Source organism: Punica granatum, chromosome 1 (assembly GCF_007655135.1).
Source record: "Punica granatum isolate Tunisia-2019 chromosome 1, ASM765513v2, whole genome shotgun sequence".
In the NCBI taxonomy this organism is placed as follows: Eukaryota; Viridiplantae; Streptophyta; class Magnoliopsida; order Myrtales; family Lythraceae; genus Punica; species Punica granatum.
In genome coordinates, this window is record NC_045127.1 from 34,750,730 (window position 1) to 34,769,388 (window position 18,659).

Below are 18,659 nucleotides of genomic sequence, written 5' to 3' on the forward strand. Positions count from 1 at the left end.
TTCGATATTTAAATCAAATTCCATCGTTTAGGGCCTTAAACAGGCAATTTATGTTAATTAGGGTATTTTTGCACTTTTTCAAAAGTTTAGTTCTTTTTTGCAATTTAGGTTTTCTTAAACCCTATTTAGGTTTTCTGTAAGCCCTAGGGCAAAAGAAGTCGTCTTTTCGGTTTATCAACAAAATTCAGAACTTTCGTGCTTTGTCCAATCTCGGATTCGAGTTTGATGCCTATTTCCTGCTATTCGTAGAATCAACAGGTATAGAAGGTTGTAGTTCCGGTATTCGTGCGCGAATCAACGGGTCTGTGACAGTTACCCGCGTTGTACGCTGCGTCAGTTGTTATCAAAGCTGTTGCTGACCGAAGGAGAAGACACGTGGAGTTTGAAGTTGGCGATTTTGTTTGGGTTGTCCTTACGAAGATCGATTTTCTGCTAGTGACTACCACAAGCGCGCTGCTAGAAAGATTGGTCCTGTGGAGATTGTTGAGAAGATCAATTCGAACGCCTATGGGCTTAAACTTCCCAGCCAAATTCGTACTGCCGATGTGTTTAATGTTAAGCACCTGATTCCTTACAAAGGTGATAGCTCGGACTATGACGATTCGAGGACGAATTCTCTCCACCCAGGGAAGAATGATGCGGCAGAAGACCTGGCAAGCCGGTACTTGGAAAAAAATAGGTCATGACGACCTTATTTCGAAGGAAATGGCCTCTGGAGCAAAACTCACCGCTTAGCCGTGATTTTTCGATATTTATGGCAAATTCCATCGTTTAAGGCGTTAAGCAGGCAATTTATTTTAATTAGGGTATTTTTGCACATTTTGAAAAGTTTAGTTCTTTTATGAAATTTAGGTTTTCTTAAACCCTATTTAAGTTTTCTGTAAGCCCTAGGGCAAAAGGAGTCGTCTTTTCGGATTATCAATAAAATCTAGTGCTTTCGTGCTTTGTCCAATCTCGGATTCGAGTTTGATGCCTATTTCCTGCTATTCGTAGAATCAACAGGTATAGAAGGTTGTAGTTCCGGTATTCGTGCGCGAATCAACGGGTCTGTGACAGTTACCCGCGTTGTACGCTGCGTCAGTTGGTATCAAAGCTGTTGCTGACCGAAGGAAAAGACACGTGGAGTTTGAAGTTGGCGATTTTGTTTGGGTTTTCCTTACGAAGGATCGATTTTCTGCTGGTGACTACCACAAGCTCGCTGCTAGAAAGATTGGTCCAGTGGAGATTGTTGAGAAGATCAATTCGAACGCCTATCGGCTTAAACTTCCTAGCCACATTCGTACTGCCGATGTGTTTAATGTTAAGCACCAAATTCCTTACACAGGTGATAGCTCGGACGATGACGATTCGAGGACGAATTCTCTCCACCTAGGGGAGAATGATGCGGCAGAAGACCTGGCAAGCCGGTACCTGGAAAAAAATAGGTCCTAACGATCCTATCTCGAAGGAAATGGCCTCCGAAGCAAAACTCACCGCTTGGCTGTGATTTTTCGATATTTAAGGCAAATTCCATCGTTTAGGGCCTTAAACAGGCAATTTATGTTAATTAGGGTATTTTTGGACATTGTGAAAAGTTTTGTTCTTTTATGCAATTTAGGTTTTCTTAAACCCTATTTAAATTTTCTGTAAGCCCTAGGGCAAAATGAGTCGTCTTTTCGGATTATCAATAAAATTCAGAGCTTTCGTGCTTTGTCCAATCTCGGATTCGAGTTTGATGCCTATTTCCTGCTATTCGTAGAATCAACAGGTATAGAAGGTTGTAGTTCCGGTATTCGTGCGCGAATCAACGAGTCTGTGACAGTTACCCGCGTTGTACGCTGCGTCAGTTGGTATCAAAGCTGTTGCTGACCGAGGGAGAAGGCACGTGTAGTTTGAAGTTGGCGATTTCGTTTGGGTTGTCTTTACGAAGGATCGATTTTCTGCTGGTGACTACCACAAGCTCGCTGCTAGAAAGATTGTTCCTGTGGAGATTGTTGAGAAGATCAATTCGAACGCCTATCGGCTTAAACTTCACAGCCACATTCGTACTGCCGATGTGTTTAATGTTAAGCACCTGATTCCTTACACAGGTGATAGCTCGGACGATGACGATTCGAGGACGAATTCTCTCCACCCAGGGGAGAGTGATACAGCATAAGACCTTGCAAGCCGGTACCTGGAAAAAAATAGGTCATGACGACTCTATTTCTAAGGAAATGGCCTCTGGAGCAAAACTCACCGCTCCGCCGTGATTTTTCGATATTTCAATCAAATTCCATCGTTTAGGGCCTTAAATAGGCAATTTATGTTAATTAGGGTATTTTTGCACTTTTTCAAAAGTTTAGTTCTTTTATGCAATTTAGGTTTTCTTAAACCTTATTTAAGTTTTCTGTAAGCCCTAGGGCAAAAGGAGTCGTCTTTTCCGATTATTAAGAAAATTCAGAGCTTTCGTGCTTTGTCCAATCTCGGATTTGAGTTTGATGCCTATTTCCTGGTATTCGTAGAATCAACAGGTATAGAAGGTTGTAGTTTCGGTATTCGTGCGCGAATCAACGGGTCTGTGACAATTACCCGCGTTGTACGCTGCGTCAGTTGGTATCAAAGCTGTTGCTGACCGAAGGAGAAGGCACGTGGAGTTTGAGGTTGGCGATTTTGTTTGGGTTGTCCTTACGAAGGATCGATTTTCTGCTGGTGACTACCACAAGCTCGCTGCTAGAAAGATTGGTCTAGTGGAGATTGTTGAGAAGATCAATTCGAACGCCTATCGGCTTAAACTTCACAGCCACATTCGTACTGCCGATGTGTTTAATGTTAAGCACCTGATTCCTTACACAGGTGATAGCTCGGACGATGACGATTCGAGGACGAATTCTCTCCACCCAGGGGAGAATGATACGGCAGAAGACCTTGCAAGCCGGTACCTGGAAAAAAATAGGTCATGACGACCCTATTTCTAAGGAAATGGCCACTGGAGCAAAACTCACCGCTTCGCTGTGATTTTTCGATATTTAAATCAAATTCCATCGTTTAGGGCCTTAAACAGGCAATTTATGTTAATTAGGGTATTTTTGCACTTTTTCAAAAGTCTAGTTCTTTTTTGCAATTTAGGTTTTCTTAAACCCTATTTAGGTTTTCTGTAAGCCCTAGGGCAAAAGAACTCGTCTTTTCGGATTATCAACAAAATTCTGAACTTTCGTGCTTTGTCCAATCTCGGATTCGAGTTTGATGCCTATTTCCTGCTATTCGTAGAATCAACAGGTATAGAAGGTTGTAGTTCCGGTATTCGTGCGCAAATCAACGGGTCTGTGACAGTTACCCGCGTTGTACGCTGCGTCAGTTGGTATCAATGCTGTTGCTGACCGAAGGAGAAGGCACGTGGAGTTTGAAGTTGGCGATTTTGTTCGGGTTGTCCTTACGAAGATCGATTTTCTGCTGGTGACTACCACAAGCTCGCTGCTAGAAAGATTGGTCCTGTGGAGATTGTTGAGAAGATCAATTCGAACGCCTATTGGCTTAAACTTCCAAGCCAAATTCGTACTGCCGATGTGTTTAATGTTAAGCACCTGATTCCTATCAAAGGTGATAGCTCGGACGATGACGATTCGAGGACGAATTCTCTCCACCCAGGAGAGAATGATGCGGCAGAAGACCTGGCAAGCCGGTACTTGGAAAAAAATAGGTCTTGACGACCTTATTTCGAAGGAAATGGCTTCTGGAGCAAAACTCACCGCTTCGCCGTGATTTTTCGATATTTAAGGCAAATTCCATCTTTTAGGGCCTTAAACAGGCAAATTATATTAATTAGGGTATTTTCGCACTTTTTCAAAAGTTTAGTTCTTTTATGCAATTTAGGTTTTCTTAAACCCTATTTAAGTTTTCTGTAAGCCCTGGGGCAAAAGGAGTCGTCTTTTCGGATTATCAATAAAATTCAGAACTTTCGTGCTTTGTCCAATCTCGGATTCGAGTTTGATGCCTATTTCCTGCTATTCGTAGAATCAACAGGTATAGAAGGTTGTAGTTCCGGTGTTCGTGCGCGAATCAACGAGTCTGTGACAGTTACCCGCGTTGTACGCTGCGTCAGTTGGTATCAAAGCTGTTGCTGACCGAAGGAGAAGGCACGTGGAGTTTGAAGTTGGCGATTTTGTTTGGGTTGTCCTTACTAAGAATCGATTTTCTGCCGGTGACTACCACAAGCTCGCCGCTAGAAAGATTGGTCCTGTGGAGATTGTTGAGAAGATCAATTCGAACGCCTATCGGCTTAAACTTCCCAGACACATTCGTACTGCCGATGTGTTTAATGTTAAGCACCTAATTCCTTACACAGGTGATAGCTCGGACGATGACGATTCGAGGACGAATTCTCTCCACCCAGGGGAGAATAATGCGGCAGAAGACCTGGCAAGCCGGTACCTGGAAAAAAATAGGTCATAACGATCCTATTTCGAAGGAAATGGCCTTCGAAGCAAAACTCACCGCTTTGCTGTGATTTTTCGATATTTAAGGCAAATTCCATCGTTTAAGGCCTTAAACAGGCAATTTATTTTAATTAGGGTATTTTTGCACATTTTGAAAAGTTTAGTTCTTTTATGCAATTTAGGTTTTCTTAAACCCTATTTAAGTTTTCTGTAAGCCCTAGGGCAAAAGGAGTCGTCTTTTCGGATTATCAATAAAATCTTGTGCTTTCGTGCTTTGTCCAATCTCGGATTCGAGTTTGATGCCTATTTCCTGCTATTCGTAGAATCAACAGGTATAGAAGGTTGTAGTTCCGGTATTCGTGCGCGAATCAACGGGTCTGTGACAGTTACCCGCGTTGTACGCTGCGTCAGTTGGTATCAAAACTGTTGCTGACCGAAGGAAAAGACACGTGGAGTTTGAAGTTGGCGATTTTGTTTGGGTTGTCCTTACGAAGGATCGATTTTCTGCTGGTGACTACCACAAGCTCGCTGCTAGAAAGATTGGTCCAGTGGAGATTGTTGAGAAGATCAATTCGAACGCCTATCGGCTTAAACTTCACAGCCACATTCGTACTGCCGATGTGTTTAATGTTAAGCACCTGATTCCTTACAGAGGTGATAGCTCGGACGATGACGATTCGAGGACGAATTCTCTCCACCCAGGGGAGAATGTTACAGCAGAAGACCTTGCAAGCCGGTACCTGGAAAAAAATAGGTCATGACGACCCTATTTCTAAGGAAATGGCCTCTGGAGCAAAACTCACCGCTTCGCTGTGATTTTTCGATATTTAAATCAAATTCCATCGTTTAGGGCCTTAAACAGGCAATTTATGTTAATTAGGGTATTTTTGCACTTTTTCAAAAGTTTAGTTCTTTTTTGCAATTTAGGTTTTCTTAAACCCTATTTAGGTTTTCTGTAAGCCCTAGGGCAAAAGAAGTCGTCTTTTCGGTTTATCAACAAAATTCAGAACTTTCGTGCTTTGTCCAATCTCGGATTCGAGTTTGATGCCTATTTCCTGCTATTCGTAGAATCAACAGGTATAGAAGGTTGTAGTTCCGGTATTCGTGCGCGAATCAACGGGTCTGTGACAGTTACCCGCGTTGTACGCTGCGTCAGTTGGTATCAAAGCTGTTGCTGACCGAAGGAAAAGACACGTGGAGTTTGAAGTTGGCGATTTTGTTTGGGCTGTCCTTACGAAGGATCGATTTTCTGCTGGTGACTACCACAAGCTCGCTGCTAGAATGATTGGTCCTGTGGAGATTGTTGAGAAGATCAATTCGAACGCCTATCGGCTTAAACTTCCCAGCCACATTCGTACTGCCTATGTGTTTAATTTTAAGCATCTGATTCCTTACACAGGTGATAGGTCGGACGATGACGATTCGAGGACGAATTCTCTCCACCCAAGGGAGAATGATGCGGCAGAAGACCTGGCAAGTCGGTACCTGAAAAATTATAGGTTCTGACGACCCTATTTCGAAGGAAATGTCCTCCGGAGCAAAACTCACCGCTTCGCCGTGATTTTTCGATATTTAAGGCAAATTCCATCGTTTAGGGCCTTAAATAGGCAATTTATGTTAATTAGGGTGCTTTTGCAATTTTTGAAAAGTTTAGTTCTTTTATGCAATTTAGGTTTTCTTAAACCCTATTTAAGCTTTCTGTATGCCCTAGGGCAAGAGGAGTCCTCTTTTTGGATTATCAATAAAATTCAGAGCTTTCGTGCTTTGTGCAATCTCGAATGAGTTTGATGCCTATTTCCTGGTATTCGTAGAATCAACAGGTATAGAAGGTTGTTGTTCCGGTATTCGTGCGCGAATCAACAGGTCTGTGACGGTTACCCGCATTGTACGCTGCGTCAGTTGGTATCAAAGCTGTTGCTGACCGAAGGAGAAGGCACATGGAGTTTGAAGTTGGCGATTTTGTTTGGGCTGTCCTTACAAAGGATCGATTTTCTGCTGGTGACTACCACAAGCTCGCTGCTAGAATGATTGGTCCTGTGGAGATTGTTGAGAAGATCAATTCGAACGCCTATCGGCTTAAACTTCCCAGCCACATTCGTACTGCCGATGTGTTTAATGTTAAGCACCTGATTCCTTACATAGGTGATAGCTCGGACGATGACGATTCGAGGACGAATTCTTTTCACCCAGGGGAGAATGATGTGGCAGAAGACCTGGCAAGTCGGTACCTGGAAAAAAATAGGTTCTGACGACCCTATTTCGAAGGAAATGGCATCCGGAGCAAAACTCACTGCTTTGCTGTGATTTTTCGATATTTAAAGCAAATTTCATCGTTTAGGGCCTTAAACAGGCAATTTATGTTAATTAGGGTGTTTTTGCACTTTTTGAAAAGTTTAGTTCTTTTATGCAATTTAGGTTTTCTTAAACCCTATTTAAGCTTTCTATAAGCCCTAGGGCAAAAGGAGTCGTTTTTTCGGATTATCAATAAAATTCAGAGTTTTCGTGCTTTGTCCAATCTCGGATTCGAGTTTGATGCCTATTTCCTAGTATTCGTAGAATCAACAGGTATAGAAGGTTGTAGTTCCGGTATTCGTGCGCGAATCAACGGGTCTGTGACGGTTACCCACGTTGTACGCTGCGTCACCCCGTCCACCAAAATAAAATCGGACCGGTCCCAATTTAGAGGGACGAGTCCCATTTTCAAGTTGCACTCCAATGGGGGCTTTGGAAATGGGACCGTCCCATTTCACTGGGTCCCTCGAAATAGGACACCCGATCAATCCCTTTGAGATGCTCTAGGCGAATTGGTTTTTACTAAGGTGGAAAGACTCCATTCTTATCAAAGTGATTGTATCGCTTTTGTTTGGTAGTCAAGTGATTCAAGGTTTGATATTTTGTGAGATTACGTATGTCCTTGATTAGCTATTAAGATTTCTATCTCATCATACTAAGATCAAATGCCTTCTTTATAACTTAAAAAAAACTCCCTTCTTTTTTCCTGCTCAACCTTTTCCTTAAGGTCCAACGATTGAATCTCCGCAAGGTGACATAATACTTTATTTTTTCTTTTTTTGGGTTTCATATTTCCCTTTCGTCGCTGGTTTGTCACTTCTAATTGACAACTCAGTGACGGACCTAAAAAGAAAAAAAAATCAGTGACAAATTAGTGTCCGCATTTAAGTGACGAATATAAACGTGGTCGCAAATCGGTAACCGATTCTATTAGTAAACATATGTACGTCACAATGGTCACAAATTTTTTAATCCACATGTGGCGAAAATGTCCCGTGACGGATGTTCCGTCACTGTTTTCAAAAAATCAAAGTCCCTTCCTCCCTATCACTATGCTATCACAAATCCGTCACAAGCTGGAGCGGAATGTGGTCTCTAATCCATCACAGATCCGTTGCCGTTTGTGATGGAATGTGGCTGTCACAAAATATCCGTGACCGAAGCATGATATTATTTATGATACTATTAGTAAAAATTTCACATAGTATCATATTTAGGCATCCTTTTTAGTCTCACATCATGTTAGTCCCAGAATCTGGATGGCATCATAAGTGCACCTCAAATTAACCACTTCGTGTAAGTAAGCTCGAGCATGAAAGAGAGCTCGGTTCCTTATCGGTTGTTGAAAGTAGATAAGAGGGAAAGAAGCTTGTTTTGACTCTTTTGTTTGTATAACGCTATCACTATTGTTTATCCATGTCCATATCAACCCACGACTCCAAACCAAAGACAGATTCGAAAAACCTTCTTGTTGATAGCCAACATATACACATTTGCTACATTCCTAACTTGGGCTGGATTTCAATATTCTGCGCCATCATCCGCCTCCTAATCTGGCCACATTGCCTGAGCCTGATCTGCAGCATGGAAATGGCCGCTAAGAACTCCACGCACTGGGATGGAGACATCAGATCCAAAAGGCCCTTGAGCGTTTTCAGCCTCACACAGTCCGCTGCCTTCATCACCCTCTCCAGCCCCACGGCCATGCTCCTCACCGCCACATCCACCATCCCGCTCACCTGAGTTGGCCCATCACCTGTTGGAAGATATGTGAAGATAATTGATTCTAACAATTCAATACATTGTATCGAAATAAACCCATATATAGCAACGGTTAATAAAATTGTCACATGTTTGCTTCTATTCGACACCCGCATGATGAATAGATGTAAAAGCTATTTTATGGGGCACCAACCTATAGTGTTGGGAATATAAAAAATTAATCTCACATCGGAAGCATAAAAGAAAATAGAATGATTTATATGGGATTGGGCCTCACAACTTATTAGCTCGAGCTTTTAAGTTGAAAGTTGAGTCTAAGCCCGTATAAGCCCAAATGAAAATTTAAGATATAGGGAAATAAAAATCCAAAATTCATTTGAATAAATTTAATTATGTCCAAGATATGATTTATCAGGAATAATTAATGTTAAGTTTCCTCAAATAGAAAAAAAAAAAAAAAAAGGTCAGTTACCGCGTGACCGAAAATTCATCAATGAGAATTGAACGATGAACTTCTTTGTAAGGTTCAATAGCGAATGCCACTCCTATATGAAGGGAGTCACTTGGATTAACTATACGGGGTGGGCGTTTCATGACCATCTCCAAAAAGTAATCGTGCATTCCTCCCTACACGCACTAAGAAAAATATTATGCCATGTGGATTAACTGTAAGCAACGCGTAGCAACCAGAAGGTCATGCGGGTGTGTAAGTATAATTTATTGGGATAAAGATAGAGCCAGTAAATTATGTGGCATGCTACAGCTTCCACCTTAAACCATGGGGGTATGCCATGTTTTCCATATTCAAATATATGAAAAGAATTATAAGAAAGGAGATTTGGTACAATGAATCAATCGCGAATCAATCGCCTAGAGGTGAAAAAGCCTTACCTCTTTGTATCTCCTCCCTTATATATTTTCTTTATTCTCTTTAGACTCATGAGTATTCTCTGTGAATGGATCCCTAATTCTCCTCCCCGAGCTGTTACCAACGGCTTCTTGATTCGATTATCATGAACTTTTTTCTTTTCTATTTACGTTCTGTTATTTTCTACCCACTCATGGCCCTCCGTCGTTAGAAATTACGTCACGTGCTACAAACTTGAGAGTAGTATAGCAAGATATTTGAGAGCTACAGACTTGGGGTACTGTAAAATGACAATTGCCATCGCCCTCCTAAAACCTACAGTTTTCATCTTCGATTCACATAGGTGAGATTTCTCGTACTTTTCTTTTAATTTATCCCTTTCCCTAATTCACTCATAGCATCATAGCAAAGCAAAAAAAAAGAAAAAAAAGCATAATTTCATTGTTTTTTTTTTGGCCAAGATAATTTCATTATTAGAGTGCTTCAGTCAGAAGCCAGGACAAACCTCCAACGCCTCCGCCATGCTCATTGATCCTGGTTGTTCGGCTAGCGAGCCGAGCGAGCTCCACCAACCTCCGATCAGCGAGCGCGACCTGCTGCCGCTCCATCTCCCCATCAACCTTCTCCTCCTCGTACTTGATCTTCATCCTGAGCTGCTCGATCCTCTTAACCTGTTCTTCCGACAGGCTCCCAAGGGCCATGCCGCTCTTCCTCAGGTTGGCCACGAGGCCGAAGGCAGTGGACGGCTTCCACCCCGTGAGCCATAGGTAGGCATTCTCGAGCGGAGTAGCCCATGCGGGTGAGAAGAACACGAGCACGTCCTCTTGTGCGGCGGCCCACTTCTCGGTGTAGTACCCCTTGTGGTGGGTGGTAAGCCTCGACACCAAGTCTCGGAGCTCCGCCTCAGTTGGCGGTGTGATCCCGGTTGAGGCCATGACGAGGCGTTGAAGGTACAAATCTAATTGAGTAACCCATTTCTCGTAGTATTGGGAGAACTCTTCAACTTTGGTTCTCATTCTTTGAGAGAGAGAAGGTTGACGGCAGAAGAAATATTTGAATGGTATTGAGGGGGAGCGGAAGTGGGGCATATATATATATATATATATATATATTCATTTTTATTGCATGTCCACGGAGATAATTTAGTTGAAGTAAAGATAGTACAGTCATACAGAGGGGTCGAGTTAGGATCAAAAGGTTATTTGTTCAATTTTCACCGATGAAACTTAATTATTTGCCCCTTTTATTGAGCATTTTTCCTATACTTATACCAGAATGTTAAATTTTTCTTATGGCCAATATATATATATAATATTTTAGTTGAAGTAATGTTGCCTTCTTAATGGGTAATTAAATGCATTTTTTTTAATAAGGGAGGCGATGAACTTAGTACAATGAAATAGAAATCTTATAATTAAATTAAGAGATATAGGCACGTAACTGAGACTTCTTAGTTACTAGACAAAACCGTACCCCACTTTGATTAATGCATTTCTTTTAACAAACCATATGACTAGAAGGGAATAAATAAGAAATGACGAGAAATAAGAAGGGTACGGAGATCAATTCTACACATGAGAATCCAATACAGAATTTTTAGGTTATAAATTGAGGTCACTGCACGAAAGTTCCTTTGTCGACGTAGATGCATGTTTAATTAATTGCAGGGAAGGTAAGGACCAGATGGAAGGTGGATCTGAGGCCACAGGGAGGGTAGGGGTGGGTTGGCTTACATGAGGGAGGGAACAATAGCGTGGCTAATGTGGGCCGTGCATGACTTACGCGCAGCAATCGTCCTTTTCTCCAATTGGTGCATGCATGCAATGCATGTCTACCCTCCTTTATTGACGCTTTGCATGTATAAGTATATATATAATCACGTTTCAAGCGGTTCGACGCTTATTTTTCTTAAATAAGGTCTCGAGTTCGAGTCTTTTGAATGAAAAAAATTCATACTGAAAGAATTTTACCCATTTAATGGGTCGACCGCTCAAACTGGATTAGTCGGAGACCATTGAGCTTCTCGATATCATGGTATGGTAAAAAATAAAGGCAAATGATAATATTACTATTTTCCATTTCTTCGTTGTCCTTTCCGCAGGAGAAAGGCTTTCCCACTCCTTTTTTTTTTTTTATAATTAGCATTCCTACTCCTTAAACTAGTGCGTGTTACCTCTCTTTTAACTAGTTTAAAAAGATTCTTTTTGCTAAATAGTACTAGTTTATAAAGATATATAGAAATAGGTTAGCTGCGGAATGTACAAAATGCTTATAATTTTGCCACCATCAACCGCATTATTGTTATTTTTTTTAGGCTACATCGACAGAGAGCTTATTGAATTTGTGTAGATCAACAAAAACGGAAATAAGGAAAAAGAATTTGAAGATTTCTAAAATTTCATTTAATTTTGTATTAGATTTTTTTTTCAGTTGCAAAAGAGATTCTTGAATCTATTAAAATTAAATAGAAATACTAAAAACCAATAAAGGGTACTGATAGTTCAGTTAAATATTGAATTCCGATACTTAGGCTAGTGCGTGCACCGCTCTGCCATACTCTTTCTTTTTCTTATTTTGTATCAGATCTTAGATATCTTCCCTCCCCCTCCCCTTCGCTTCTCTTCATCACTACCTCGATCATATTTGAATGAAGACTTAGGATTCATTTGGGAGTACGTAAAGATCGGATAAGTGGTTCTTTTTTTATTAATTTTAAAGTAGAAACTATGTTTGGTGATTATGTCAAAATTATAATTTGGTAAATTTTAGTGATTGGAAATGTGATTTTCAGCTTATTCTCTATTTTAAGAACCGGTTATAATTTTAATGGTTTTTTTGGTGAATACTGATTTTTTCGGTGAATATAATTATAATAGTTTTAGATTGTTGTCCCCAAACATTTTAACTTACTCTTAAAATGGCACTTCTATTTCAGCAATTATATTTTACAACTTTTTTATCAGTAACAACTCCCCCAAACCAAGTCGTATGGGTTTTCTTTAATAAATCAAAGGCTTTAATATGGATTTTTATACCGTCCACCACCGGTATAAATCAATTCTCCACTGCCAACTTCTAAAATCGCGGACATGTCCCATCAACTCCTAAACTAACAGTGTTAACCTTTTAATTTTTTTTCATTTTTTAATTATAATTTTATAACAATATCGCCTTATTTACAAATACTAACTTTCTAATGTAACCACGATTCTCTAAGGCAATATTGTTATACAATATTCTAAGAATATACAAGTCCTTGTATTTCTTCTCTTACAACGTTCGTCCTCTTTTCTTCTCCGTGGATTTCATGTTCAAAATTTAATTTTCGGCCATTTCTCCATGAAGAAACATGAAATCCACGGAGAAAAAAAGAGGACGAACGTTGTAAGAGAAGAAGAAATACAAGGACTTATATATTCTTAGAATATTGTATAACAATATTGCCTTAGAGAATTGTTTGTGGTTGAATTAGAAGATTAGTCTTTGTAAATAAGGCAATATTGTTACACAATTATAATTTAAAAATGAAACAAATTAAAAGACTAACACTGTTAGTCTTAGGAGTTAATGGGACATGTAACACGATTTTAGAACCCGGCGGTGGAGAATTAGTTTACATCGGTAACAAACGCTATAAAAATCCCTTTAGTATGGCAGAAAAACCATAAGTAAAAGCATGCATTTTTTTTAGTAAGGAAATGGGGCAAAAGTCCACTAAAAAGAATTAATTAATACATTAGCGGGGTATAACAACCTCAGAAATATCGTCCAACAGTAAAGGGTCTAGACCATTAGAAATCATCGTAAGGATATGTAATCCTAAAAACATATAAATAGTTTTTCGGGCAAAAAAGTAAAAGCATACATTAGTGAACCAAGCCTCATGAGTGTGTTTTGAAGGGAAAGAAAGAGGAAAATGAGATGCAGAGCCCGAAATATTTTGCGGGGTTTAGTATTATTATGGGGAGAAAAAGATTTATTTACTCAGAAAAAAGGAAAAATGTACGAAGTACGGTAATGTTTTTTAATTTGAATTACTTGGAATTCAAAAGACTCATGATCCTAATTAATTCAAGTCCGATCCATACTGTTTCATTAAATGATAAAACTCTAATCGTGAACTTTTAAGATTTAAACCCATAATCTTATTTAAGAAAACAGAGTTACTAAATTATATGAACCAATCCATGCTAGTATGACATAAAAAAAAAACAACAAATCCATGTTAGTATGAAGTACACTAATTTACGGTAAACTCACGAAATATGAATAGTAATTGAATTTCATGCTCCTTTACCCAAAAATAAAAATAAAAATTGATCAATCACCAGCTCCAAGTATTCTATTTCTAGATGTCGCAAGTCGAAGGGCATCCGAATCTGATTCTGATTGTGATGAAATGACGCGAAATATATCTGATTCTCAAATGATCTCATTCATCCGAAAATATGGAGACAGATCGACTTTGGTCTCGCAGTCTTCAACCTTTGACGTTGTTGAAGAGTCGGGTGGGAATCCTCTCGGTTGGGGAGAGTACTGTCACACGTGTCACCTCTTGGAAGCATCCCAGTTCTACGTGGAAGGTGTGGACGCCACTCTATCAATAATGTATAAACAAATATTGAATGAGTATTACTCATTCATTTGAAAGTGTAATAATTCATAATGAAAATATCTGAAAGTAAGAAATATTAGTCTTACAATGGATTCATAGATTCACTTACAAATATTTTAATTGATTCTAATACATTCAAAGTAAATGGATAATACTTTTTAATTTTTTTTTGTGAATTACTCTTTAAATATTTTGTTTGTATGTGTATGTAAACACCACGACTGCGGGGCCCACCAAATCTATGACTCGACGCTGCTGCTCCTCCTCCTTCCTTCCTTTCGGGGAATCAGCTGTGGCGGTACCCATAGTTTCTGTTTTTATGAACTTTGTCCGCCAAAGATTTTTCCTTTCTTTGCCTCACCCCAACCCCACCCCACAACCGACAAAAGGAAAGTACATATAATATATATAGATATATATATAATATTATAATACATATATATTCTATCACGAGTTGTTTAGGTGGATCGTTACATATTATTCTCCAGTAAAATTTAGAATTTGAATATTGTAAATAAGAAAAATTTATCATTAGAAAAGTTACTTCTTAATTAGTAACCTAGCTGGAGTATCACCTAGTCACGCGGTAGAGGAAAAAGAAAAAAAAAGAAAAAAAGAGGATATTTGTTCTGTCTCAAAAACCTGAGAAAGCTGCTTCACTTTATTCAGAACTACCTCCTAAAGCTGAGAGGCCCACATTTCGCAAAGGCATTATAATAAATTTAGTAGGAGAAGTCTATGGTGCATATGTTTATAATATATATACATTGAACCATTTATATTATGCGATCACAGCTCCGTCAAATCTCTTCCAGAAGGTTCTCCCGAAGATACTGCTCGTCAAGAAGAAATGGAAGAGAATTCGAAGGATCTCCCCGTGATGGAATGATGGAGGATTTTGTGAAAATGGTGTAGGATTAGTTTCCTTTGTAACCTTCTATGAAAAACTCCCCTATATATGTTCTCTATCATTGTACCCAATGATTAAGCCAGTGAATACAATTAAGAATAATTCAGCCACTCCATTATCCTTTTTTTTCTCTCAATGTTTCGTATCAGAGCCCAATAAGGGCAAGCAGACCCTTTCCTGTCAAAACACTGCCATGGCCGCACCAACATACCCCTTCCCTTCAACCATCAACACGGCAAATTTTGTCACTATTAAGTTAACTGACAACAATTATCTCCTCTGGGAGACGTAGGTGATGTCGCTTATGCAAAGCCAAGATCTGATGATGGGCTTTCTTATCGGTGACATTGCAGCTCCGTCAGCAACTATACAGGTAGGAGACCAGGAAATAGCAAATCCAGATTACTTGTCATGGGTGCGAACGGACAGGTTGGTAAATCTTGGACAGTAGGGACTCTCTCTGAAGAAGTCCTTGGTCTGGCGATAGGGCTTCAAACCGCAGCAAAGCTATGGAAAGCCTTGACCGATCATTACACTCGAAGTTCTATGGCTCGAGAATTTGATCTGCTGGCTCAATTACAACGTCTTGAAACGGGAAACAAATCATTGGCTACTTATCTACGTGAATTTAAGGGAAAACAAATCATGGGCTCACATGGTTTTCAAGTATCTTCAAGATCGCGTTTGAAATTTAGGTTTGTTTTAACTTGACTTTGATTGTGATTTTACGGAGTATTTGGTCAAACTTGCCGGCCCACATTCATTTGAAAATATTGTAATTATGGAATTGTATTAAAATAGAGTGGTGTAAATATTTATGGGTGTGACCCATTATTTTGATTTTGATGAGTGTAATTTGTTTTGTTATGGGTAGAGTTAAAATCAAAATCACGATTCTAAAATCAAACTCAAATTTCAAATGGAGACTCCTTATCATTTTGTGCGCATCTCTTTATTACTGCATATTCTTTCCATGTACAAAAGTAGAGATATTATAAGTTTTATCAAGATGTTAATTTTATGACCTATTGAATAGTAACATTAAAGCTTTTACCCATGCCTCAAATTCCTGCACATAAATTCACATATTATGAGTGTTTAATATATTAATTTAACCCTATAAAAATTAATAACTCACACACGTCAAGGATTATAGACACTACAGGAATTCGGCTTTACAAGGACGGCAATTGAAACGGAAAACTCCGTTTCTATATGATATAGAGATGAAAAAGTTCATCTCAATGGCTTAATCCCAAAATAATAAGACGGAAATTTAAAATAACAAATTCGTCTTAACCTCGTAGACAAAAAAAGACGTCTCAATTTTCATTTCACTGATTGAGACAGAAAGGAGACACAATTTGTCGTCTGTGTCTTATAAGGAGAAAACTTCGTCCATCTGTCTGTCTCGGGCATTGAGATGAAACTTTGAGACGGACTTTTCTGTCTCCAATAGAGACGAAGACCTCTGTCTCTCGAGATGGATAGAAATTTGAGGCTGACTTTTCTGTTTGTTGTTGGGATCGAGAAAAAGAAGAAAACTTTTGTCTCTCAAGATAGACATAAATTTGAGGCAGACTTTTTTGTCTCTTGTTTGGACCGAAAAAAGACGGAAACTTCCATCTCTCAAGATAGACGGAAATTTGAGACGGACTTTTATATCTCTCATTGAAACGGAAAGAGGGACGGTTACTTTTGTCTCTCAAGAAGGGATAGAAAATTGTCTCTTATTCCGTCTCGCCAGGGACAGGAAGAGGTTCAAAGTTCTGCCTATAGAAACGAAAAATTTCCGCATCATGTCCAGCGTGAAAGGAAAAAAAAAATACTTGCTTTCGATATCCATATACAAAACCATCCACACATACACACCAATCCGTAGTGCTATAAATCAATATGTCCATAACAAATCCAAAAACGACAATTCCACAACCACTAATCCATAAAATGACGAGTCCACAACTACCAATACAGAAAATGACAATCCGTAACTATCGCGTCCGCGTGGTTTTTTAGCCTTCCACTGTTGACTCGAGTTTTCCGTTAGTTCACGTGGCCTGAGACTCAATCGGGATTAGAGTCGGTACTACACCATTTATTTGGTCGGTGAGCCACCTAAGTTGCATATGAGATCATGATACTAATCGCCTAAGGATTTATGTTTTGACTCTATCTTCTAGCCAAAAAAATAAGTTCGGGGGCTTTGTTAAGAGAGTAGAGGCCTGCAAGCTAATAATTCGCCCTTTCAATACTCTCTTGAGCTCCAATAGTTCTAACACTCTATATTGTTTACAGTCGAGTTTATTAATCCCAGGGTCAAGTTAGCATCTGCAAATGTACAAGGACATTAAAGAATGAATTACGGACTCCGAGCGGCATGCGTGCTTATAAACAAATTATACAGTCCGACTCCAAATAAATGGGCCACACATTCGAGGCGGAAAAACAAATGGGTCATACATTTAGACCAACATTCATATGGGACATATATTCAGGCCAATATTTCTCATGTGGGTCAAGTGGGCCTAAGGCCTGAAAAGACGAAAATAGGCGTATATCCCTTGGACCTAGAAAAATTCTAAGTTAATTTCGTATATCTACACATTTTTACTCACGATTTTTTGATTTTTTTTCAATTTATTAACAAGGCCATATTTACATGAATTAGCCAATTAATTCTCAAAAATCTACAAAAATAATCCTAGTGCCTCATGGTCAATTTGACCTAATTTGGATCCTAAGAACCAATTAGTGGGTTAGTTACCCTTAATCTCCATGACACATGTCAATATACATGATTCTCCATTTTTAATCAATTTACACACAAGAAATCGAATTATTAATCTAATTAAGTCGAGTGATCGATTTTAATCCAGTTAAAGAATCTTGGGTCCTAATGACCCACCGTCAAGGTCACAAAGACCTCCTAAGAGTCTAAGACACACTAATTGAATCTAATTACCCCTAGACCCATGTGATTAAGTCAAATATACATGATTATTACAAGTTAACACGTAAATTTTACGGTTTGACCGATTTTGACTCGACTAAGCACATAGAAGTTTGGTCGACACTCACAAGGATGATTATCTAATTAATCAAGCCGAAAGACACTCAATTAGACTCGATTAAATTCTAATTCCTAAGACCGAAACACTAATTAAGTCAATTTTACCTAAATTGGTCTAATTACTCCTAATTAGACTCTAATTAAGCAAAATCGAACTCAATCACATCCTAATCCACTCTGCCCTAGACATCATTCATACATTAAAGAGTTTCATATATCGATTGAAGCAAAAATTCAAAGAATTAGCCACAATTAGGCCTTATTACACATCAGGAAAGAATAATAAAAACAATTAGCACCTAATCAACCTAGTTGATCCCTAATCAATCAATCGGATCTTGGATCAATTCAGAAAAAAATTTCAGCATGTTTAAGAGGTCAATTTTGAGCTAATTAAGGCCAATTAGACCTAATTAAACCCAATTCCACACAATAGGAGGCTAATTACTCATAATTAGGCTTGATCAATTACTCATAATTGAATGCAGGGGAGACCCCATGGGTAGATGGGTCAGAGGTTTTAGGATGAATCTTGGGCGTACCACCAGTGCTATCGCTGAGCTTAAAGCCCTTAGGCAATGGTTAATCATGGTTAAAGATTGTGGAGTCAACAAGTTAATTGTTGAGCTAGATGCCACACTAGTCCTATCCTGGGTGTGGGGAAATTCTACCAATATGGTGCTAACAAACTTCATCGACAATTGTAGGACACTGTGCCAACAGTTTGAGATCATCTCACCTAAGCATGCCTACCGGGAAGCAAACAAATGTGCCGACCATCTTGCCAA

The 18,659-nt window shown here is 39.2% G+C and overlaps 1 protein-coding gene across 1 annotated transcript; it reads right to left on the bottom strand.

Moving 5' to 3' along the window:
* Positions 1 to 8,046: 8,046 nt before the first annotated feature.
* LOC116196607 (protein DOG1-like 4) lies at positions 8,047 to 10,361 on the bottom strand. Its single transcript, XM_031526419.1, has 2 exons — positions 9,782 to 10,361; positions 8,047 to 8,442 (listed from the first exon to the last, which is right to left on the bottom strand). The coding sequence occupies exons 1-2, from the start codon at positions 10,290 to 10,292 to the stop codon at positions 8,183 to 8,185; spliced, it is 771 nt and encodes a 256-aa protein (XP_031382279.1). The 5' UTR covers positions 10,293 to 10,361; the 3' UTR covers positions 8,047 to 8,182.
* Between the last annotated feature and the right edge of the window lie 8,298 nt (positions 10,362 to 18,659).